Raw genomic sequence first — 23,734 nt, 5'->3', positions numbered from 1 at the left:
AGCAGTGTGCCAATACCTCCCCGAAGGGAAAAGCTATAATGCAGCCCAGTCACAACTCCAGGACGGTTGGAGGAGATGTCCCCGGCCTTGGATATCCATGTACCATGTGGGTGTACCGTCCCCTAATCACAGCGGCAGCTCCAGGGAGCCCCATTCCTCCCCGGAGGTGACATCTTTAACATAGCACAGCCAGAGGTGCAGCCTGGGCTTGCAGACTGACAACCCACATGGGAGACATCCACTCCCAGGGAAACATCAATGTTCTGCTGGCATGGTGGGCAATTTGTGGCCTGCCCCTGCAATTGTCACAGCCCACCAAAATATCTGCCAGGACGGCCCATTCCCACCCACACCACCAACAATCCAGCCCCAGTCTCACCCACCCCACTGACAGTGGGCCCTAATCATACAATAATAAAAAACAGTACTCGCATAATGTTGCAGCTGTTCTAGTAGAAAAAGCTGTAAACTAAACAAACATTTGTTACCTACGGTCACCCCAGCAAAAACAAATCTACACTCCTACTGTCCAATCATGCCCCCCCCCCCTGCAAGCCATCCCTGGTGGTGTAATGAACCTCACCCCTCCACCCCCAGTGAAAACACATTTGCCCCTTCCTAGGGGCAGAAATCTGCATGAGGTGCCCCACACACTCCATTTGGGGTGGGAGGAGAGGCCCACCCCTAATCATCAGGCAGGCCCCCAATGGATGGGGCAATAGGGTTTGGGCACCGTGGGGGCAGATTGGCACACAAATGTGCCCATCTGTGCCAAGGGAAGTTTGGTAAACAAAGAAAAAAATTGAAAATGGTAGGCTGCACTTTAGGGGGGCTGAGGGACACCCTAAACGGCCAGGGAATTTTGTAATGTAAAGGGGGTGCTCCTCACCATCCGCACCCCTAAATGGAGGGGCTGGCCATCTCATGTAGCACTCCCTGAGGGCAGATAAGAGGCGGGGGGGGGCTGTCATACACTCCTCCCTGGGGTCAGCTGTTCGGTGGCGGAAAAAAACAATCTGAGGGACCCACACGCGTGAGGGATCATGGGTACAGGGGACGTCACAATAGGGATAGTATTACTGGCACGCCCTATTCAAGTCCATTTTCGAGTTTCGAAAACTGTAATACTCCAACTTCCACTAGATGTAGGCCTATGCATAGCATGTGAATCTAAGCAGATACAAGCACCAGAAATATGATTACGGTGAGTAATGTACTCCATATCTGCCCCCAGGGAGGGCTGCATGACATGGGCCCCAGTCCATTTTGGGTGGGGGAGGGCAAGGTAAACCCCCTTTCCATAAAAATAATTCCCTGGTGGTCTAGTGGGGGACACTCCTCCCCCCAAAACATCAATGAATAATAATAATTAGGCTTTTATATAGCGCTACAAACCCTCAGGTATCCGAGCGCTGCTTATTATTACCCACGGTGTGTGGTGCTCATTTATCGACCTCGGAAGGATGAAAGGCTGAGTTTGGCCCCGCCGGGATTCGAACCTGCGTTAACAGGCTCTGCACGGGTGTCAAAGCGAGCGCTCTACTCGCTGTGCCACTTGACCGGCTTCCCTTCTTGTTTTCCCCTTGGGCCCATTCCCTAAGGCAGATGGGGGCAGATTGGCACCCATCTGCCCCAGGGGGGGCCCTATCCTGCAGGCCCCATTCTTTGGGGGGCCTGCCCACACTTTCCTGGTGCCCCCCCAATTGGATGGGGGGGCCACCTCATGTACTCCTGCCTGGGGGCAGAAATCTGCCCTCAGGGAGGGCTACAAGGGGTCCCCCCTTTTCCCTTCGGGTGAGGGGGGAGAGGGCCACCAAATTTTGTGTTAAAAAAAAAGAGAAAAAAAATCTCTGGTGGCTAGTGGGCCCCCAAAACCCCCCCACCCACATCTCCCTTTGTATTTTTTATGTTTCAATGTGCCCCCTTCCCTGGGGGCAGAGGATCAGCCATTTGCCCCCTGGCGTACCATATATGTGTAAAACACGCAGAAAAACGAGCTCAATTACCCCTCTTGTAGTCCACCTTGGACTTGGGTCTGGGAAAAGGTGATAAGGATAGATTATCTATTTTATCTGAGAGACACATGGAACAAATGTTGTTTTCAAGAGTAAGCAGAATACAAAACACATTTTTAATCACATCAATATAGTAACACAAGAAACAAAATGGGTGCTTTCCACAAGACACCTCACAAGTTTAAAACACATTCGAGATTAAAAAGTCCAGCAAAAATACATTCTTTTCTACTGTTGTGACAGATCACCTTACTAAACTGTTTTCAAATTGTTGGTTATCTCCAACAATTGTTGGTTATTGTAACCATGGCTGGACTTCTCTGCCCTGTATGTAACCAAGCTTTGCAATCCTCTTGTTGCCCCTGCGCCTTGCTACCCCTTGGGGTTAGGTGCGCAATATAAATAAATGAAATACAAATACACATAGATTGTGATGTCTACAGGATGTCTTTATATGTTTCGGCCCACAGATTTACATCAACACCATCCCTGGTGTTCTGCTGTTCTAGTTATGGCCCTCTTCAGGACAGTATATTGCTTCTGGGGTGACATAGAAGTTCACAGAAACAGATCCCTGGGTTTTTCAGTTATTCAGGTACTATAAGGAATGAAAAAACGGAATTTGTGTTAGTGATAGGTCTACAGAAGTACATGGTTAAAAACTCTTTTGATATGAATTCGTGTGTTTGGGCTCTTTTGTTGCCCAACATTCAACTTTTCACTGACCTTTATAGACCCTTGTGGTTGGACTAAAGATCAATTACTATAGCAGAGGAAATGAAGGATCACTCTCTTTGTGCGTAACGATACGCAACTTATACAATCAAATTTTCGGTTTGTGACAGACATCATGCCGTTGTTGTTTACTTTCGTCAAGGGGTTTCCTTTTTTTCCGTTTTCCGGACCTATTTATGAGAAAGGATCATGTATGTAATAATGGAATATATCCTAAAGTAAAGGGGTACACAAGTCATAAGACATGTGTACTGACCTGGTGCTTCTTAGGCTGTTTATTTCTAAAGTTGGTGCCGGATGGACAAATAGCCTGCACACGTAACCGGAGTATGGGTCTGCAATTCAATGTTCTTTCGTGGTCTGTCTCACCCACCGGCCTGGGGGGACAAAAGTGGGAGGGACGTTAGTAGAGCTCTAACTTCATTACTTGTGAGTTACATGCATTTGTCGAAAGCAAGAGGGAGGGGGCATGTGGCTCTTCCAAAGCCTCGCTTCTCCCCACGTTCTGGGATCATGAATGTAACGTTTTCTAAGTGGATTTACCTTCTGGTCAGGTTCGGTGATCTTTCGATTCACAGCGGCTTCTTGCTATCTGCGCGCGCGAGGAATGATTCGTCTTTCGCGGTGTCGCAGCACGGTATTTTTCCGTCCCGTGTTCGTGTGTCACGTGACTACACGTAAACGTGTCTGGTCTGCTTTTCACTTTTGATTTGGTGTACGTCTGGTCCCTGCGGCCATCTTGTTCCATGTGTCTCTCAGATAGATAAAATAGATAATCTATCCTTATCACCTTTTCCCAGACCCAAGTCCGAGGTGGACTCAGAGGGGTAATTGAGCTTGTTTTTCTGCGTGTTTTACACTCTTAACTTGTCCCTACTCTAGCTCAATCCCTCTGTAACAAAAAATTGGGACTCGCCCTTTGCTTAGGTCTATTCTAGGACAACCCGGTTGTTGGGTGCACTTAGTGTGCTGACTGCGGTCAGACTTTTCCTATCTACAAGTAAAGAGTGGGAAAATGTGCACAACCATACAGTATGGAAACTGTGAATCTTGTATCATTCACAGATGAGTATTATCAAAAAATAATCAACCTTTAACCATGATCCCTGATGAAACAAACCCGATCAATGACACCACAGGGAATGAATTGAAACACTAACTCAAAAAAGAAGTTAATCAGGACAGAATCCCACGGACAACTGATGCTAGTTTATCTTAAAGCTGGAATAATCCCAGAAGGCCTCCAGGTTAAAAATATCCCCCTCATTTTTATCGACAATGCAGAGTTCAAAGGAAATTTCAGCGGCGTCGGGAATACATTTTTAAGGGATTGGCTCATTCTAATTGATATGGCACAGGAAGAAGCTAAAGAACAAGCAGAAATCCATATTCTCGAAGAAAAAATAAAATCCGATTTAGTCATCACCGAGATTAAACAAAAACTGGAAAAAATTGAGGAGGAAATGATTAAATTAAAAAAAATAACCATCGATAAAAAAATATGGAAACTAAAAAAAAGACATTGACATGTACAAAGAAACCAAAACCTATCCATACCTCGTTGAAACATACTATGACAATCTGAACAAAACAGGTCCCTCAAGACGAAGAAGCGGATATCAAAGAAAACAGTACGTGACGTTCTCCAACAGTACTACAAGCGGTGATTCTGAAAACAGCAGCAATATCAACACATCACGCGGAGGAAAAAAACAGACAACTGTTTTTTCAAGGGAGGGCGCCAGGAGGTCGCAACCGGTCCCAAGCCCCACCACGGATGCAAACACAGAATTGGAACGGACCTGTGCAGAACTGGTGATTCCCATCTTTAATCTCTCCACACACGTACTTACAGAGGGAGAGATAAAAGTACTTAGCCGAGGTCTAAGTTTTGTACCTGTCAAAGCTGAAAATTTCCAAACAACTAGAATTGCAGAAATTCTTCTGCACGATTCGGTTAAAATACTACTTCGAAATCCGCCGACATGCAATAAAGAAAAAGAAAAGAGCACAACAGGTTTGAAACCCCCCTCAACCTTTTACCCTACCAATAACCTGATAAGCCCAGCTATCGCTGCTTTTGAAAACAAAATGATTGACGAAACGAGGAAATTGTTATCAACAAATTATTTTTATAAAGATAATCTTTGCCCGATGGAAAGACGAGCACTAAAAGACTTACAAAAAAAACACGATTTATTTGCAATAAAACCTGCAGATAAAGGCGGGGCATTGTTTTATGGAACAAAAACGCATGCAATAATGAAATCAAATTACATCTATCGGACCAAAAATTCTACAGACAATTACAGGGAGATCCAACATCGCGCCTGAAAGAGGAAATTTCCAGCCTGATGTCACATGCTCAAGAAGAAGGGTGGATTGATCACGAAGAGAAGCTTTTTCTGACTAAAACCAACCCAACCATCCCTGCTTTTTATCTGTTGCCTAAAGTGCACAAAAACAGTATAACGCCACCAGGAAGACCTATAGTGTCAGCTATAGACTCTATCCTGGAACCTTTGTCCATCTATGTGGATTGGTTCCTGAGACCCTTCGTATCACAAATGAAATTGTACATTAAAGACACGACCAGCATGATAAAAATCATAAATGACATCAGAATGGAAAAAGGAGATATTCTAGCAACACTAGATGTGGTCGCTTTATACACTAGCATTCCTCAGTTGGAATGCCTACAAGTGCTGGAACAATACCTAAATCAACGCCATATGAATGCCAAAACTGTTCCAACTGCCTTTATCCTTCAATGTGCAAGACTGGCACTCATGGAAAATTACTTCATGTGTGAAGTAGGGATGTAACTGTATAATGGTATACCGTTAAAGATACCGTGAACCACTTAATTGAACAATAATAACCGTCACATTGTTCATACCGTTCATACCGTAAAGTGTGCTTTTCAATCTGATTTGGAAAGGCTGCAGTAAGCAAGTGCTGCGCAGTCTTGATCTTGCACTGTTGGATGTGCCGTCTGCCAAGTAGTTTCAGTTGGAGCAGTTTTTAATGCCATTCCATAAACCACACGTGCCTGACACAAAATCAATATGTTAGCAATAGGAAGAATAGATTCAGTGCCAAGAAGGAAAAGGGTCTACTTTGGGTTGGCTGCTTTGGGGTTTATATATTTATAATGGATAATGTTCTCTAAACATATGGCAATGGGGTATTTCTCAGGTTCTATCATTGAATTTACATATAATAAGTCACACTGCAAAATTCACTCATCTCTGTGGGTATTCCCTGCTGCCATACCAAAGGGTAACACGTCTGTGATTACTGAACACCTTTTGGCCCGCAAGTAAACTAAAGGCTGTAACGTAAAGAGTGTGCGCGCGTGTGTGTGTGTTCATCTTCACCAGTAGCCAGTGGGAGAGCATAAAGCCTAAATGACCACTTAAGAAAAGCTATTCAGTTTGCTTTGCCAGTTGCAGCAGGGCTCCCCCCTCTCCTCCTCTCCACACGTGTGTTTGGTGGAAGCAAGGCATTTCAGTGGAAAGTATGTTGAAAAGCCCAATTCTGGCCCTGGGTGCCTGGTTTTGTTTGTGGTGATAAATCTGTCAATTTATGACCTTTTAGAAAATATTTGGTAATATTAGTTAACTCCACCTGCTATACCGCGATAACCATGATATACCGTCATTTGGCAAGAAGGTGATCGTACCGTCATAAAACTAATACCGTGACACCCCTAGTGTGAAGATTCTTTTTACAATCCAAGACACAGGACCAGTATGGGGGCAACATTCGCCCCAGACATTGCCAACTTGTATATGGATTTTGTCGAGACTCAGTCCATATATCATATCAACAACCCGTTCAAAAACAATATCATTGCTTGGCACAGGTACATTGATGACTGTTTTCTGGTATAGAGAGGCACAGTTCCACTCCTGTTGGAGTTCCAAAAGTGGTTAAATCAATGCAATATAAACATCAAGTTCACAATAGCAAATGATACAGAAACCATCCCGTTCCTCGATTTGGAAATTAAAACACAGCCAGATGGCTCGTTAATTACAAATCTCTTCCGGAAAAAAAACGGACAAAAACACCTTACTGGAGTACAACAGCTATCACCCATGGGGTTTGAAGGCTAACCTTCCCATTGGCCAATTCTTGAGTTTGTCGCAACTGCACCAAACTGGACGACTACGAGATGCATGGAAAACAACTCAAACGTCTAGAACAAAGGGGTTACCCTAAGAAACCAATATGGCATACAAAAGAGCAAAAAATAGAAACCGAGAAACATGCCCAAACCCACCGAACAAAACAACTTTGGAAAAGATGACATGTGTCACAACCTTTAGCCCTATCAGCCACAACTCACGGAAACTATTTCTAAAAAACTGGCACATTATAGAAACAGAAGACTTCAACCCAGCCCCGCCGAGATTTGCCTTCAAAAGACAAAAAAAACCTAAGAGACAATCTTGTCCATACGTACCCACAGGCAATCAAAGTGGATCCACAAAAAACACTTTGGGATCTACCACCTGTTATGGGGCATTTTAAATGTGGCCACTGTTCTGTCTGTTCTTTAACAAAAAACTTGAAAAGTGTTGACCTGAAAGGAAGAACATGGCAACTTAAATCTTTCACAAATTGCAGCTCCGATCCAGTGCCCGTGCTACCTTCTCTACAAAGGCAAAACAAAAAGAAATATAAAAACACGCATAGGGGAACATCGAACCAATATTAGAAATAAAACACCGAACAAACCTCTGGTTGCTCACTATCTCCGCCTGAAACACAAACCATGTGAAATGTTCTGGTTCATTATCCAAACGGTCCAGATCTCAGAGAGGAGGAGATAGAGATCTGGCACTACGTAAATGTGAACAGAAATGGATTTCCGATCTGTACACAGTAAAAAAATTGCTTAAACTCAGCAGTTGAATGGGGTATCTTTTTCTAAGCAGTGTTTAACTATCACTCAACAGATACACGGATGCCACCTCAAGATGGCCGCAGGGACCAGACTTACACCAAATCAAAAGTGAAAAGCAGACCAGACGAGTTTACGTGTAGTCACGTGGCACGCAAACACGGGACGGAAAAATAACGTGCTGCGGCACTGCGAAAGACGAATCATTCCTCTCGCGCGCAGACAGCAAGAAGCCGCTGTGAATCGAAAGATCACCAAACGCACTGGACCTGACCAGAAGGTAAATCCACTTCGAAAACGTTACATTCATGATCCCAGAACATGGGGAGAACCGAGGCTTTGGAAGAGCCACATGCCCCCTCCCTCTTTCTTTTCGACAAATGCATGTAACTCTCACAAGTAATGAAGTTAGAGCTCTACTAACGTCCCTCCCACCTTTGTCCCCCCCAGGCCGGTGGGCGAGACGGACCACGAAAGAAAGAACATTGAATTGCAAAGCCATACTCCGGTTACGCGTGCAGGCTATTTGTCCATCCGGCACCAACTTTAGAAATAAACAGCCTAAGAAGCACCAGGTCAGTACACATGTCTTATGACTTGTGTTCCCCTTTACTTTAGGATATATTCCATTATTACATACATGATCCTTTCTCATAAATGGGTCCGGAAAACGGAAAAAAAGGAAACTCCTTAACGAAAGGAAACAACAACATGATGTCTGTCACAAACCGAAAATTTGATCGTCTAAGTTGCGTATCGTTACGCACAAAGAGAGAGTGATCCTTCATTTCCTCTGCTATAGTAATTGATCTTTAGTCCAACCACAAGGGTCTATAAAGGTCAGTGAAAAGGTGAATGATGGGCAACAAAAGAGCCCAAACACACACGAATTTATATCAAAAGTTTTTAACCATGTACTTCTTTAGACCTAGCACTAACACAAATTCCGTTTTTTCATTCCTCATAGTACCTGAATAACTGAAAAACCTGGGGATCTGTTTCTGTGAACTTCTATGTCACCCCAGAAGCAATATACTGTCCTGAAGAGGGCCATAACTAGAACAGCAGAACACCAGGGATGGTGTTGATGTAAATCTGTGGGCCGAAACATATGTAGACATCCCAATCTGTGTCTTTCCTCTACAGCATTAGAACTGCCACGCTGTGTATTTAGTTCGTTTCCCTAAAATATTGTGTGAGATCACCTTACTAAACTGTTTTCAAATTGTTGGTTATCTGTCACAACAGTAGAAAAGAATGTGTTTTTGCTGGACTTTTTAATCTCGGAGTTCTCTGAATGTGTTTTAAAGGTGAGGTGTCTTGTGGAAAGCGTCCATTTTGTTTTTTGTGTTACTATATTGATGTGATTAAAAATGTGTTTTGTATTCTGCTTACTCTCTTGAAAATAACATTTGTTCCATGTGTCTCTCAGATAAAATAGATATTCTATCCTTATCACCTTTTCCCAGACCCAAGTCCGAGGTGGACTAAAAGAGGGGTAATTGAGCTTGTTTTTCTGCGTGTTTTACACACTATAACATGTCCCTACTCTAGCTCAATTCCCCTGTAACAAAAAATTGGGACTCACCCTTTGCTTACGTCTTTACCCATATATGTGCCCCATGCTTTGAGGGGTGGGGGGAGAGGGCTGCTTACTGTAAGCAGCCCCCTCCTCCCTCCGCTTTCAAAACAAATCCCTGGTGGTCTAGTGTGCATTGCTGAGCATGGATCGAGCGCTCTGCACCCAATCCGTGCCCAGCAATGCTTACACAAAAGGTGTTGTTGGAAAGGGAGAATCTCCCTTTTCCAACGACACCTGTCTCGATCTCTGGTTTGAAATACAGCCGGAGATCGAGGCAGAGCAAGGTGGACACTCACCTTGGGTTTTCACTGCGGCAGCAGAAAATGGCTGCCACAGTGAAACTGAAGGTAATCCAGCCCCTGGGCAGTAAGGAGGGACCTCCCCCTCACATAACCCAGGGGTTGGATTACAGTTTTGTGTGATCCCTGCAAAGCAGGGATCACACAAAACTAAGTGCCAAAAAGGACGAGGTATCTCATCCTTGACAACAGGGAGGCAATTCCAAGGACGAGATACCTCGTCCTTGGAACTTAAGGGGTTAAGAAATAATGCTCAGCAGTTATTACATAATCGTAATAAACAAAAGTTGAGCCTACTGAAACCTCATGCACCTAATCTAGCCTGACAACACTTGTTTCGCCCCTCAGTTGCTTTTTCAAGGCTTTACGAAATTACAAGCCAGTGTTATGATTGTAAATTAACTTTACACCATTCAGTATAAGTGATTCTTCTTGTGAGTTCTTGGTCATAAAATGGTTAATCCCAAATTAGTTCCTATTCCCTAAAGAAATACATTTGATCTCTATTGGATGCAGTTTTCAGTTGCTTGAATTTTTATCTATTTTCATACCAATCGGTATTACAGGGTTCAAGTATTCCCCAAACCTTGCTTAATGTTCATGCACTGAACGTTTCAAATGCCAGCAACCAATTAAACAGAAATATCAGGTACTATTGCGGCACAGAAGGAAACCTGAAAGCTCTAATGGTCCTTTTATAGCATTTATGCTCAATTGATATAGTTATAGGTAGCTTTTAAACTTGCATAATCCAGTTTTTGATATCGTTTTTGTGCCATAAGATTGAAAGCAATCTATCGCAAAGGAATTTGCTTCATGGTAGTGATGTGCAATGCTTGGATCCACTTCTTTTCTGGGTACTGGATAACAGAAATTAACATGGATTTGTCTATCGGGCCCATTACAGTAAGTGGCAGATTGGTAAAATACTATATTTTAGGCATTTGCCAAGTTTTGCGGCAAAGCTTTCTTTTCCCCTTTATGTGCAAGCACAAAATAGCTATAAGCTGGATGGTCTAGAGACCTACTTGGTTGACTGGCACCCAGTGGGTCAACACACCCGGACCCTGGTGCACATTTGCGTTACCCCTTTTGGTGGCCCTGGCCCACAATTCTCCACAGGGTGTGAAGTCCTTGCATGCAGCCCCCCTACTTGTCTTTGTTGGTGAACTGCCCCTTTTAGGGTGGCACCAAGCCTGAGTTGGATATGGTCTTTACCCTTCTGTGATGGCTTGGCAGTCTGAAAAACGATGGTCTGGCAGGTTGCCCAGAGCTGTGCCTGGTGTTATGATTAATTCAAAACCTTCATCACCTTTTTGTTTTTTTGCCGGAACCTGTACATTTCCCATGTGGTGACTCTCCAGATAGGTAGCTGCCCTTCCCTACTAACAGGAAAATGCAGTGTCCATTTTTTTAATAAAACCACACTTTGACTTTGTCCCGTCTAATCCTAATAGAGACATGTTTGTATTGCTCCTAAAAGATCCCTACTTAACTGTGAATGTTTACTTATGTGATACTTTTGGTGAAAATTTGATTGGGGGGAATAGGGCTGGGTATTTTAAGAGTGCTTTATTTTTTTTAAAGCTGTAATGTCTCGACAGTTTTCTACTCCACTTTAACCTGAAACTGTATCATTGCTGTTACTATTTTCATGGATCTAAACTTTTGGGTTTACTTGCATGATAGTTGATCCTATTGAATGCCCGTTGTTAGTGTGTATATGCTTCAGTAGTTCATAGGCAATCCTTTAGTTGATTTTGATATGCACCTACATCAGTATCCAGTGTTCTGAAGAGGGAAGCCTTTACCATTGAATTTAATCTTTCTTTAAGGGATAGCCCGGCACACTAGAATTGATGTCCCTGGACTCCACAGCAGCGGACTTCAGGAATCCCCTCCTAACAAGCATGCTACTGTTTTTATTTTATATGAGCAGCACCTGATATTTGTTCTTCCTCTTCCTGCCGACAGCTGCACATTATTGAAGTCGGCCAGCCTGCCACTGGGAACCAGCCCTTTGTGAAGAAAGCAGTGGATGTCTTTTTTCCTCCAGAGGCACAGACTGACTTCCCTGTAGCTATGCAGGTAACACTGGAGTGACATTCAATATCGCTTTGTGAAAGGGCAGTGCCTTTTGGGTTTAGCATGGATAGGTCATGTGAAAGGCGAGACAGTTATCCAGTTCGCAGGTTGTCTGGCTAAGAGGATGTACATCACGATGTACTGGTTGTGTGGATTGGGGTGCTCGATACAGTGGGGCTGTGGGTCTCCATTGGTAGAGGACAGTATTTTATGAACAATTTGTAAGCTAGACTAATTGTAATATTGTGTACTTCATATGTGTTTTGATCCTTTTGTTTTCAGAGATGTGATTTCTAGCGCAATGATTTTGTAATGCTTTTGTGAAGGGGGCTTTTGAATGATATATTAATTCCATTTGGACATAAAACAAAATAGATGTGAATTAAGTTTCTTTTCTGCATCTAATAACATGCCACCTTCCAACTGATTCCGAAAACTTTAATGTATAGCAAGCATATTGAGCTTGAAATAGCGGAAAGTGTGCAGGTTTCAGAGAGGATCTTAATAAGCCTGTGAGTACTATTGCCTCCAAACAGTCCAGAACAGTCTTTTCCCACAAAACAAGATTTTCAAATGGAGTCCTGCCATGTACAACCCACACTCCCCACCTTTCCATCTATAAATCTTACCCCCCCCCCCACACACCTCAAATCGCTACTGGATGTTCTTTGCATAGCTTACGATTGGTGACACTTTTCCAATAAGTTTTGTTCTTCTGCATGGTCGGAAAGTAATCCTGGACTCCTTTTTGCTAACTTGGTTCCCTTAATTATTTGTGTGCCTTTTTCGGTTTTCTGGATCTTTATTTTTGATTTGCAATGGATTTCGACTGAGGGCAGCCTGCGGCTGCAATTAAATTATGGTGTCCTGCTCTTAGCCTATATACCAGTAGCTGTTAGGACAGTTTGTCTAAAGCCCAACTAAGGGCTTTATAAAACCATATTTCGAATGGATTGTGCCATCCCACGTATTCCTTATCTTTGTTTCCAATATCCCAGCTTTGCTGCTTCGGAACAAAAAGAAAAAATTCAGCAGGGGGTGCTGTGCGTTGACGCTTCTCGAGTCGATGTCCCTCGGAGGCCTCCGTCTCGACGTCACTGCAGGTATATGTAGCATGCGCAATGCTCATTGGCCTCAGTTCCGTTTTTCTGCGCTTATAGCTTTGGATGCGGTACGCCTCGTTCCTCACAGGAATATCTTCGAATCTTCTTCGAAATGTCTTCTTCTTCATCTCGAGTTCTGACGGGAAATGGCATTGTCTTCGGCCGATCCGTGATCCAGCTTAAAAAAATGCAGTGACTGCAGAGCAAAGATGTCCGTTACGGAACCTCACAAGATCTGCCTGGGGTCGACTCATCGGTCTTCGGAGGGCGAGGATTGCCCATCTTTGACGGCCAGATCCCTGAGAGAGCGTAGGGGGAAGCATGCGGCAGGTAAGGCCCAAAAATCCCCTTCTACTCCATCAAAACAAAAAACCTCAAACAAGTCGAGGACCGTTTCTCCTTGTCAAAAAATCCAAATGTTCACAAAGTGGTACGCACCATTCGTCGACTTCGAGACACAGAAAGAAACTGTGCCATAGATCGCCATCTTCCACGTCTTCTAGTTCACCGGAAGGGGTCGTTTGCCCCACTAAATCCAGTTCACTGGCCCAGTGGGAGGAGTTTAGACTTTGAATGTTAAAGGTTTTCGAGAACGCGGCCTTGCCCCCTCGAATCCTCGAGCGATCCCATCCGTCGAGTCACCTCAAAGATTAAACAGTTGACGTCATCAATGCCGAGGGACTTAATTGAGACAGAACCGAAAAGTACGTTATCGGCGCCGATAACTGTGGAGAAAACGGACGCCGCAAGTGTCGGCCTACTCGACGCTACATGTGTCGAAGCCATCGATGTTCCCGTAGATGCCATCGACACAATTGACAAAGCCAACAACGTTGACAATTTTCGGCACCTGTGACAAAAAATGTCTATTGGGGTTGAGAAGACCTACTACTTTACCACGTTTAGAATTCTTCAAATTCCTGTCTTCCATTTATGAAGATGCTGAGGAATCCTCTGATGAAAGGTCTTTTGGGTTACAATATGTAACACCATCAGTACCTGAGGCCCTGATATCAGAGGACTAACGTATGAAGAATTTGCAAGAATGCCTTCATGAGGCTAGTGGAATTTGGAAGAGCAGACCCTGGTGACCACGCTCCGGTAACATATTCAGCTTATGTCAAGGGTCATGGAATACATGCAGTGGTCTAGGTCTACACCTGTTTTTGAACAGGATGATCTTACGGACATATTGGACAGAGGGCCACAGGAGGACACAATTGTTCCTTTTCTCCAAGCCTTACAAAGGCGAGTGGTTTCTAACTGGGAAGCAACAGAGGTTATTCCAGCTGTAAATAAGAAACTGTCAGCTAAGTACAGAGTTCTAGTTCTGACCCTTTTTACCTCTCCAAGTATCCAACACCAGAAAGCCTGGTAGTTCAGACAGCCACCTCCACGAGTAGGCAAAATGCCTATCCTACAATACCTCAGGTGAGAGACGACAAACGTTATGAAGCCATGGCCAAAAATGTTTTTTTGGTCGGCAGTATGGCCTTGAAGTAATAAAGCTAGCGAGGTTCACACACCCTTTGGGAGTGTATTTATATGGTGGCTCACCATATCGCCGAAGGGGAGCAGCGAGACGGATACCTTAACATTGTCAAGGAAGGGAAAGACGCAATGTGCAAATCTCTCCAGACTGATCTCGACTCTGTTCACAGTATCAGCAGAGCTATGGCGGGTAGTTTAGTGATGCGCAGATTTGCCTGATTGCGAAAGTCAGGATTTGCCCCTGCCGGACAATCCAGGCTTCTCAGCATGCCCTTTCACCGCACACATTTATTTGGGAACAAAGCTGATGAAAGTTTGGAGAAGCTGCAAACTTCCAAGGCGGCGGCCAAATCCCCTGGGGCTGCAATAAGACAAAGTCCAAACTGCCCCACAGGTACACCCTGGAGAGGTAGTTCCTTTCGCCATTACTCCAAATTTCGAAGAGGCAGAGGACAGCTGGCTCAAAGAGGACAAAGACAATTCCCCCACGGTGGACGGAGAAGAAGTTCTAAGACCGCAACAGCAGCGGCTACCTTACCTTAGCCACTGCGTCAGCCGCTCCAGAACCTTTGAGGTCTTCGTTCCCAAGACTGCATTTGGAGGCAGGTTGTCGCAGCATCTGACAGAATGGGCGTTGGAAACATTTGCCCAAGGTTACTGCCTAATTTTCCTGCAAAAACCTCAGTCATCCACCGGGGAACAACTCTTTGAAGGTTCCAGATCCACTCCTTATGCAGGAGATTTTAACCCTGATGGAGAAAGGTGTTATAGAACTAGTACCTGTAGTAGAGGGGAACAATAGAACTAGTACCTGTAGTAGAGGGGAACAAGGGTTGGTACTCCCCATATTTTCTAATACCCAAGAAGGACAGAGGATTGAGACCCATCTTGGACTTAATAGACTTGAACAAGTTCCTCAGGAATACCAAGTTCAAGATGGTAACCCTTTCTCAGATCTTTCAGGCCCTCCAGCTTCAAGATTGGCTGGATTTGTTGGTCCTTCAGGATGCTTACTTTCATGTGCCGATCCATCACAAGTACACAGTACCTGAGGTTTGCCGTTGGCGGTTCTCATTTTTCAGTTTCGGGTTCTGCCATTTGGGCTAACCTCCACCCTGAGGGGTTTCACTAAGCTAATGGCGGTTGTGGCAGCGAGTCTCAGGAGAGGGTGGGGATTCACGTCTATCCATACCTGGACGATTCACTGATCAGGGCATGTTCCCCAGAACAGGCCCTGGAAAAATCTCAGCTCCACCTGTCACTCCCTTCACAGGCTGGGCTTCTCTCTCAACTTCAAAATGTCCCACATGATACCATCACAAAGACACCAATTCATCGGAGCAGACCTGGATGCATCCCTGGGAAAAGCCTCGCCACCAGAGGTGAGAGCTCAAGACATTCTGTAGATGGTTACCAAATTCCAGAATGCCCAACTTCTACCGGCCTTCGATTTTCTGAGGTTGCTCGGCCTCATGGTATCCTGCATTTTTCTGGTGCCAGACTCGCCCGAGAATGAGGTCTCTCCAGTGGGCTCTCGGGACCCAGTGGTTACAATTCTCAGGAAGGATGTCAGATCTCCTACAAATCTGAGTCTCACTGGATCTTCTGTGGTGGGCCTGTCGGGAGAAGATCTTGAAAGGAGAACCCATTTGACAACCATGGCTGGAGATGACAGTAGTGACAGATGCCTCACTCACGGGGTGGGAAGCCCATACCAACGATTTGACATCAGCGATCGTTGGGCTCCATCGGAGTCCAAACTACATATCAACCTTTTAGAGCTGAGGGCAATCAGACTAGCAATGAAGGCCTTTCTGCCCTCTGTACGGGAAAGAATGTCATGATAATGACGGACAACACAGTGGCCATGTACTACCTCTTCACGAGAGGTGGTGTAGGGTCACTACCACTGTGTAAAAAGGCAATGCAGCTTTGGGTCTGGGCAATACAAGAAGGAATCTCTGTCAGCTCACCTAGCCAGAGAGAGGAACACAACGGCAGATGCTCTGAGCAGGCAGAGCATGAGTGGGAACTAGCTCAGGAAGTCCTTCAAGAGATCTTCACCCTTTGGGGAACCCCCTCAAGTGATCCTGTTCGCGACTGGAGTTGCGAGCTGTACTGCTCAAGGGAATTTCTCCCAAGAGGAGCTCTAGGAGACGCGTTCATGGTGGACTGGGAATTTCCACTCCTGTACGCGTTTCCTCCAATCCCTGTCATTCCTCGCATGATCAGGAGGTTGAGAAAGTTCAGGAAATCCATGATCCTATTTGCCCCCGATTGGGCCAGTAGGACGTGGTAACCAGACCTTCTGAACATGTCCATCTGCCCTCCAATACGTCTTCCACAAAGAGAGGGCCTTCTCTTGCGAGAGGAGGGTCGAGTTCCCCATCCGGATATCAGGACTCTCAGCCTTCACGCATGGTTTCTAAGAGGCTGAGAGGCAAAGATTTGGACCTTCTGGATGATGTAATGGAGATTTTGCTTTTGGCCAGAAAGCCAGCAACCAAATCTTTGTACTGCTGCCGATGGAATAGGTTCTGCAGCTGGTGCAGAGATAAGAATGTTGACCCTTTTTCATGAAATGCACCAATGGTGTTTTCTGATGTTTGTTAATGTGCTTAGAATTACATGCTGTGCATAGTCTGACATCCAGTGGTCACTGCGGAGTATTGCATTTTGTTTTTCGTAGTCGAAAAGGGGACGTCGACAAGGCGTGTCTGTAACACTATCCCTATAGTGACGTGCATTGTACCCAAAATCCCTCACGTGTCGAGGTCCCTCAGATAGTTTTTTTCCACCCAGATATTGGTCGCCTTTACGCAGAGCTCCTCGAGAGAAATTGCAAAGACATTCACTCGACCCTTTGGTTGTTATTTAAGAACATATATATTAGAACACTCCTTCGACGTCGTAGCTGAGAAGCTGTTTCACCGCCGAATAAGAATTCCGGCGACAGAGGAGATCCTTTAGCGCTGCCGAACACGTGGCCTGGCCTCGCCGGCCTAAGACAGTAGGGAGAGTGGGGTTGTGGGACATTTCTTGTTCTTTCTGAGAATGCCTTTCTCTTTAAACTCACTTTCCTTCGGGGTCGTTATCACGTTTAACTGTATCCTCAGCTATGGAGAGGACTCCTTTAGATTTGGTCCGCGCTGCAAGGGCAAATTCATTTGGAAAGACAAGCACAAACGGTGTAACCGTTGCTTGCCCCTCGACCACAAAGAGGACGGCTGTGCGGCCTGTAAGCTTTTTAAGCCTAAGACTTTAAAGGACCGCAGGGTCAAAAGGTGGGCGGCCTACGCTATGTCTAGTTCTGTTTCCTCAAACCGCTGCCGCCGAGTGTGACGAGGATAGTGATAACCCAACCTCCGCGTCAGAGGTTGTAGACCTCTCTAGGGAGCGTTCCAACTCCTCGTCTGTCCCCGGCCCCAACAAGCTCGGCTCATGCCCTGCTTAAGGGGATGAACACCCCGGCGACACTGACGAACACAGAAAACACAAACATAAGCACACAACCCACGGCACGTCTTCGTCAAAGACGAAGACAGCCCTAGCGCCAACGGAGACGCCGGGGCCTACCGGCGACCTCCACCGACCGTAAGGGTCGCAAGCCCTCCCCGCCACCGCGACTTGCGACTGGGCTACCTGCAGACAAGGGCGCTACCACCAAAACATCAGGCGCCGCGTAAGAGCGCTATCGTCGCCGAAAAAGACTCAGCACCGCCCAGCACGACGCCAGATGAACTCTCGACAGAGAAACTAATCGTCGAGAGCTTGGCACGTATAGTTTCCAAGGACGGCCAGAAACGGACGGCGAGTGACACACTGAAAACTGTTCACATGGCCAGGGAAGCGCCGAGGGTGCCGAAAGGAAGGCAGGGACCACTCCCGCCGTCGAAAGAAGGCCCTGGCCTGCGAGAAGGCGAAGGGACCGTATCCTCGATGTTATGGGACAGACCTAGATGGATGGAGGCAGAGGGACCTCTTTTTTTTCGCCTCCAGACCGTTCTGGTTTACCATACTGGACTGTTGAGAGATTCCAGTTCTGTATGGACAAGCTGGCCAGATTTATGTCCACTCGTGAAAATAAAACACCTAAGAGACTAAGGGAGGCGCTTTAGGAGGACCCTAGGGCTAAATATCCTAGATTATTTAACCCCCTCCAAGAGGACATGAATACTTATGACCTCACTGAAGAAGACTCTCACTTCCAGGAAGATGAGGAGTTCTTAAATAGTGAAGACCAACAAAACCTAGGAACAGAAGAAGGTTTTGAGGAAAACACTGACATTGGTGGGGGGGGGGGGGCTTTGAGGAAGACCCAGATGAAGGTGGCTCACAGCCATGGCAGTGACCAACAGAGTCTACAGACCCCGACATCTTAAACCTTCCCTCGCCTCAGACCACACCGGTCAGGAATCCATCACCAATAGATGACCAACCCACCGTCAATGCGCTACTTCGAAAGGCAGCAGCGCATTTTGAGATTGAAACTGGCGAAATTACCCCCGATACTGATTTTGTGGAAAAGATCATTAAAGAAAAACCTCCCACTAGGCTAACCATTCCCCCCCCCTCGCCTCAGTTAAGAGACAAATTACTCCATCGCTGTCCACACCTGCACTGGTAAGAGGGGTCAATCCCAGAATTTAAAAATTGTTTACTCCCCCTCAGTCAGACCCATTACACATTAGGGGTCACTCAATTCCGGACTCCTTGGTGGTAATTACCACAAAGAAAAGAGAGGGGGTTCCGCTGTCAACCAGCGACGCACCCCCAGACAAGGAAGGAAAGAAGCTCTATGCCCTTGGTAAAAGAATTACAGCCTCGGCAGCTTTTTCAACCCGAATTGCCAATAATAATACACTACTGGCAAGTTATGCTGATGCCCAATGGGGAAAATTACGGCAAGACCCCGAGGAAGTTCCTGAGCCCTTAAGAACTTGCTTATTGGCCACAGTAACAGAAGGAACTCTGGTTAACCAGAGCATCATTAAAAACTCTTGATGCTGCAGAAACGGCTGGCCGTTCCTTAGTGCAGGGAATTCTTCTGAAGCGTCATGTCTGGCTCTGCAATTCCGGTTTTAAGCCAGAAACACAGGCGTCACTCATTAACAAACCAAGAGAGGAGTCTGACCTCTTTGGGAAGGCAGTGGACGACGCACTGGAGACTGCAAAGGAAGAGTTCGACACCCTCAAGACCTTAGACCAAATCTCAAGGCCTCCCAATAAGCGAGGATTTGGCAACAAACACTTTTTTCGAGGGCAACGCCAACAGCAGCAACAGCAGTACACTTCAGGCAACTGGTCCTCTACTCAGGGAACCAGTGGCCAGTACACGCAAAGAGGACAGCACCGTGGCAAGGGCAGAGGTCTGGGCCCCACTCCCAGAGGTTCCCCGGCTACCAACACCAAATGACCCGAAGATCCGGGTCCCCTCCCATGCATCACCGGTCGGGGGCCGGTTAACATCTTTCCTACCAGCATGGGAGGGAATAACATCAGACCGATGGGTATTGTCAACTATAGCCCACGGTTACTGTATAGAATTCAGTCGGTCCCCCAAGTACAGACCCCCAAGGGGACGACGCCTGTCATCGGAACACCTCGTCATTCTTCTTCAAGAAGTGGAACTACTGCTACTAAAAGGAGCAATAGAGGTCATGCCTCTATCACAGGTAACGGAAGGTATTTATTCAGTGTACTTCCTTGTACCCAAAAAGGACTTAACCATGCGCCCTGTACTAGATCTGCGTCCAGCGAACAAATTTGTCAAACCTCAAATATTTCGCATGGTGACCCTACAGGAAGTAATCCCCCTACTTTCGCAGGGAGATTACATGACAACACTGGACATGAAAGATGCATACTTTCATATTTTAATGTTGCCAGCACACAGAAAATACTTCAGGTTCATGATAGAGGGCAAACACTACCAGTTCAGAGTGCTACCCTTCAGCATAGCATCAGCGCCGAGGGTATTCACGAAAGTAGTGGCAGCGGCCCACCTGCGCAGGTTGCCCATCCAAGTATACCCTTACCTCGACGATTGTCTCATAACAGGGGATTCTTACGAAACATGCTTCTCAAATACCAAAAAGACTGTACACCTTTTGTTCCAACTGGGCTTCTCCATCAACGAGAAGAAGTCCAGCCTAGACCCCAACCAGATCAAACAATTCCTAGGGGCTCTAATTCGAACAAAGGACGTCCTCGTCTTCCCCTCTGAGAGGGTCCAAAATATGCTGTTTCAGATCCCTCAATATGTGGCCGGTCGAGAGGTGACGGTGCTCAAAGCAATGCGTTTGCTAGGAATGATGGCGTCATGTATATATTTGGTACCTCACGCGCGACTGCGCCCAGTGCAAGAGTGGCTCAACAGCCAGTGGTGTCAGGCCAGCAGACAATGGGACGATCTAGTGGTGGTCTCGCAGGCCTTGGTTCTCTCGCTACGGTAGCGGTCGAAGGAAAACCTTGTAATAGGGAAACCATTTGCCACCCCCGCAGTGGAGGCCACTCTAACCACAGACACATCCCTCACAGGATGGGGGGGGCTCACCTATCCCATCAGACTGCACACAGAGTTTGGACTCGGAGCGTAGCGTCCAAACACACAAACTTGCTGGAACTGCTAGCGGTTTTCAAAGCACTGAAGGCTTTCCGGGCACACCTGCAAGGGAAGACGGTGATGGTCCTCACAGACAGCACCACAGCCATGTACTATCTGAACAAGCAAGGGGGCACTCACTCTCCAGGACTGTCCAAGCTGTCCCAGAACATCTGGAAGTGGGCTCTCAAACACATGTTCCTGTTGTCACAACATGGGCAGAACACTAAACCCATGCCCACAGACCCCGAACTTGGCAGCCTGGCTCCTGAGGTCATAGAATTTGGACATTTACAACTCCCTCAAAGATGCATGGACATTCTTAAGGAGGCTAGAAAACCTAACACTTGTTACTGCTATTCTAGCAAATGGAAAAGATTTGTCATCTGGTGTAGAGATAAGAATATCAACCCAGTTGACTGCTCTCCCACACAGATTGTTCTTTACCTGACTCACTTATTACTCAGGTCTGGTCTTTAATTCCATTAATGTTCATCTAGCTGCACTTTCCGCATACACCACTTCTCAACACAAAGTGTCATGGTGGAAAGTCCCAGTTATTAAGGCCTTCACGGAGGGAGTAAAGAGAATACACCCTCCTATAGCTAACCCAGCTCCCGGATGGGAACTAAATGTGGTATTTACCAGGCTTATGGGCTCACCCTTGGAACCCATGCACACAGCATCCCTTAAGAACCTCACTCTTAAAACTTCTTTCTTAATGGCTATCACCTCCCATTAGGAGAGTGAGGGAACTACAAGCGCTCTCTATACTAGACCCCTTTGTAACAGTTCACAAGGATACAGTGGTTCTACGCACACATCCTAGGTTTGCACTAAAATTCATTTCTAAATTCCATGTCAACCAATCAATAGAACTACCAACGTTCTTTCAGAACCCTTCAAGCCTGGGAGAAAAGAGCCTCCATACACTAGATGTACGCAGGGCTGTCATGTTTTACATGGAAAGAACTAGACCTCTGAGAAAGACTAATCAGTTCTTTGCCTCGGTGGCAGAAGGAAGAGAAGGTGATGCAGTTTCAAAATCCACTATATCTAGATGGATTGTCCAATGCATCACTGTTTCTCTCTCGCTAAGAGAGAACTACCCTTCAAGCCAAGAGCACATTCTACTCGAGGCACTGGGGCTTCCATAGCATTCATTGCACACGTCCCTCTGGAGTCCATTTGCAAAGTGGCAACCTGGAGTTCTGTACACACCTTTACAAAACACTACTATCTAGATGCCCACTCTAGATCTGATTCCCAGGTGGGGCAAGCAGTATTAAGACATCTATTTTCTACTGTTCCTTCTCACAACCCACCTCCAACTCCGGGTACTGCTCGCTAGTCTATGCACAGCATGTGATTCTAAGCAGATTAACAAACGTCAGAAGACCTTGCATTACTTACCGTAAAAGCATTTCTGATGGTTGTATCTGCTTAGATTCACATGCTCCCACCCTTCTGCCCCGCTCGGATGGAAGGAACATAGACATTCTTACCTTTCTCTCTTTTCTGTACTCTCTCACGTCTAATAGGCTCCCTCAGGGCAGAAAAAATACAAACAGAGGGACCTCGACGCGTGAGGGATTGTGGGTACAATGCATGTCACTATAGGGATAGTGTTACAGACAAGCCTTGTCGACGTCCCCTTTTCGACTACGAAAAACAAAATGCAATACTCTGCAGTGACCACTGGATGTCGGACTATGCACAGCATGTGAATCTAAGCAGATGCAACCATCAGAAATGCTTTTACGGTAAGTAATGCATTGTCATCCTTTCTATTACACCTGGCAAATCTGGGGCTCCAGATCGGTACCATCAAAGGATATCTGGCAGCGCTTTCTATTTTTAAGCGCACTTCAGAGGACGTTTCCTATTTTAAGATTCCTCTAATGGTACAATTCTTAAAGTGACTGACTAATGTTTTCCCTCCATTCCCGTTTCAAGTCCCACTGTGGGATCTCAACTTGGTGTAAAACTTTTCGATGGGAGCTCCTTTCGGTCCTTTACACTCTTGTCCCTTAAGACTGCCAACACTGAAAATCTTCTTTCTAGTGGCAATTAAATCAGCCTGAAGGGTGCGTGCGCTACAGGCTTTGTCCTGCAAGCCTCCTCGTACTGTCTTTTATAAAGACAAAGTGGTACTGAAGGTGAAGCCTACTTTTCTCCCCAAAATAGTCTTGAGTTTCATATTACTCCGAAGATAACGTTACTATCTTTTTAACCACTTCCACATCCTGGGAAGGAAGAAGACTTCACAGTCTTGACCCTAGACGCGCACTGTGGCTTTACATTTCCAGATTGGCAAAATTACGACAGGATGACCATTTGTTTGTGGGCTGTTCTGGTCACATACTAGGACTAGACATTACCAAGCAAACTACATCCAGATGGATAATATTAACTATATTGGAATGCTACAAGCTGGCATGTAAAGATCCTCAAGAATAGTGCTCATTCGACCAGGGGCATTGCAACTTTGCCTGCCTTGCAGAGGGGAGTTCGGATTAAGGTGCTGCCACATGTTCCTCTGCACACCTTTACTAAACATAACGGTTTAGACTCTTTCTCGGTCCAAGGTTCTGCTTTTGGGAAAGCAGTGTTGCATTCCGTGCTTACACAGCAATACGTTCTCATGTGGTACTAATTTCTCCTCCCACCTCCAAATTATGTAAACTGCTTTGGGAGTGTATCAAAGATGAGGAATGCGTGGTAGGACACAATCCATTCGAAGAACAAGTTACTTACCCCTGCTAACATTCTTTCGACTGGATGTTCCTCCCATGTATTCCTTATTGCGCCTCCCAACCTACTCCGCAGTTGAATTTTCCCTTGCTGTTGCAGTCTACGCTCTCTCAGGGGGAGTATCCTTCGGACACAAGGTAATACTCCATTCGTA

The 23,734-nt window shown here is 45.9% G+C and overlaps 1 protein-coding gene across 2 annotated transcripts in view; it reads left to right on the top strand.

Moving 5' to 3' along the window:
• Positions 1-23,734, top strand: part of CLTCL1 (clathrin heavy chain like 1) — an 804,099-nt gene that overhangs the window by 193,473 nt on the left and 586,892 nt on the right. For both annotated transcript variants that reach the window (XM_069619951.1, XM_069619950.1), the window contains exon 5: positions 11,518-11,631. In XM_069619951.1, coding sequence (XP_069476052.1) covers positions 11,518-11,631 — 114 coding nt within the window. The remainder of the gene's footprint in view (positions 1-11,517; positions 11,632-23,734) is intronic.

Source organism: Ambystoma mexicanum, chromosome 10 (assembly GCF_040938575.1).
Source record: "Ambystoma mexicanum isolate Mex_15411 chromosome 10, UKY_AmexF1_1, whole genome shotgun sequence".
In the NCBI taxonomy this organism is placed as follows: Eukaryota; Metazoa; Chordata; class Amphibia; order Caudata; family Ambystomatidae; genus Ambystoma; species Ambystoma mexicanum.
This window is presented reverse-complemented; position numbering and strand designations above follow the sequence as displayed.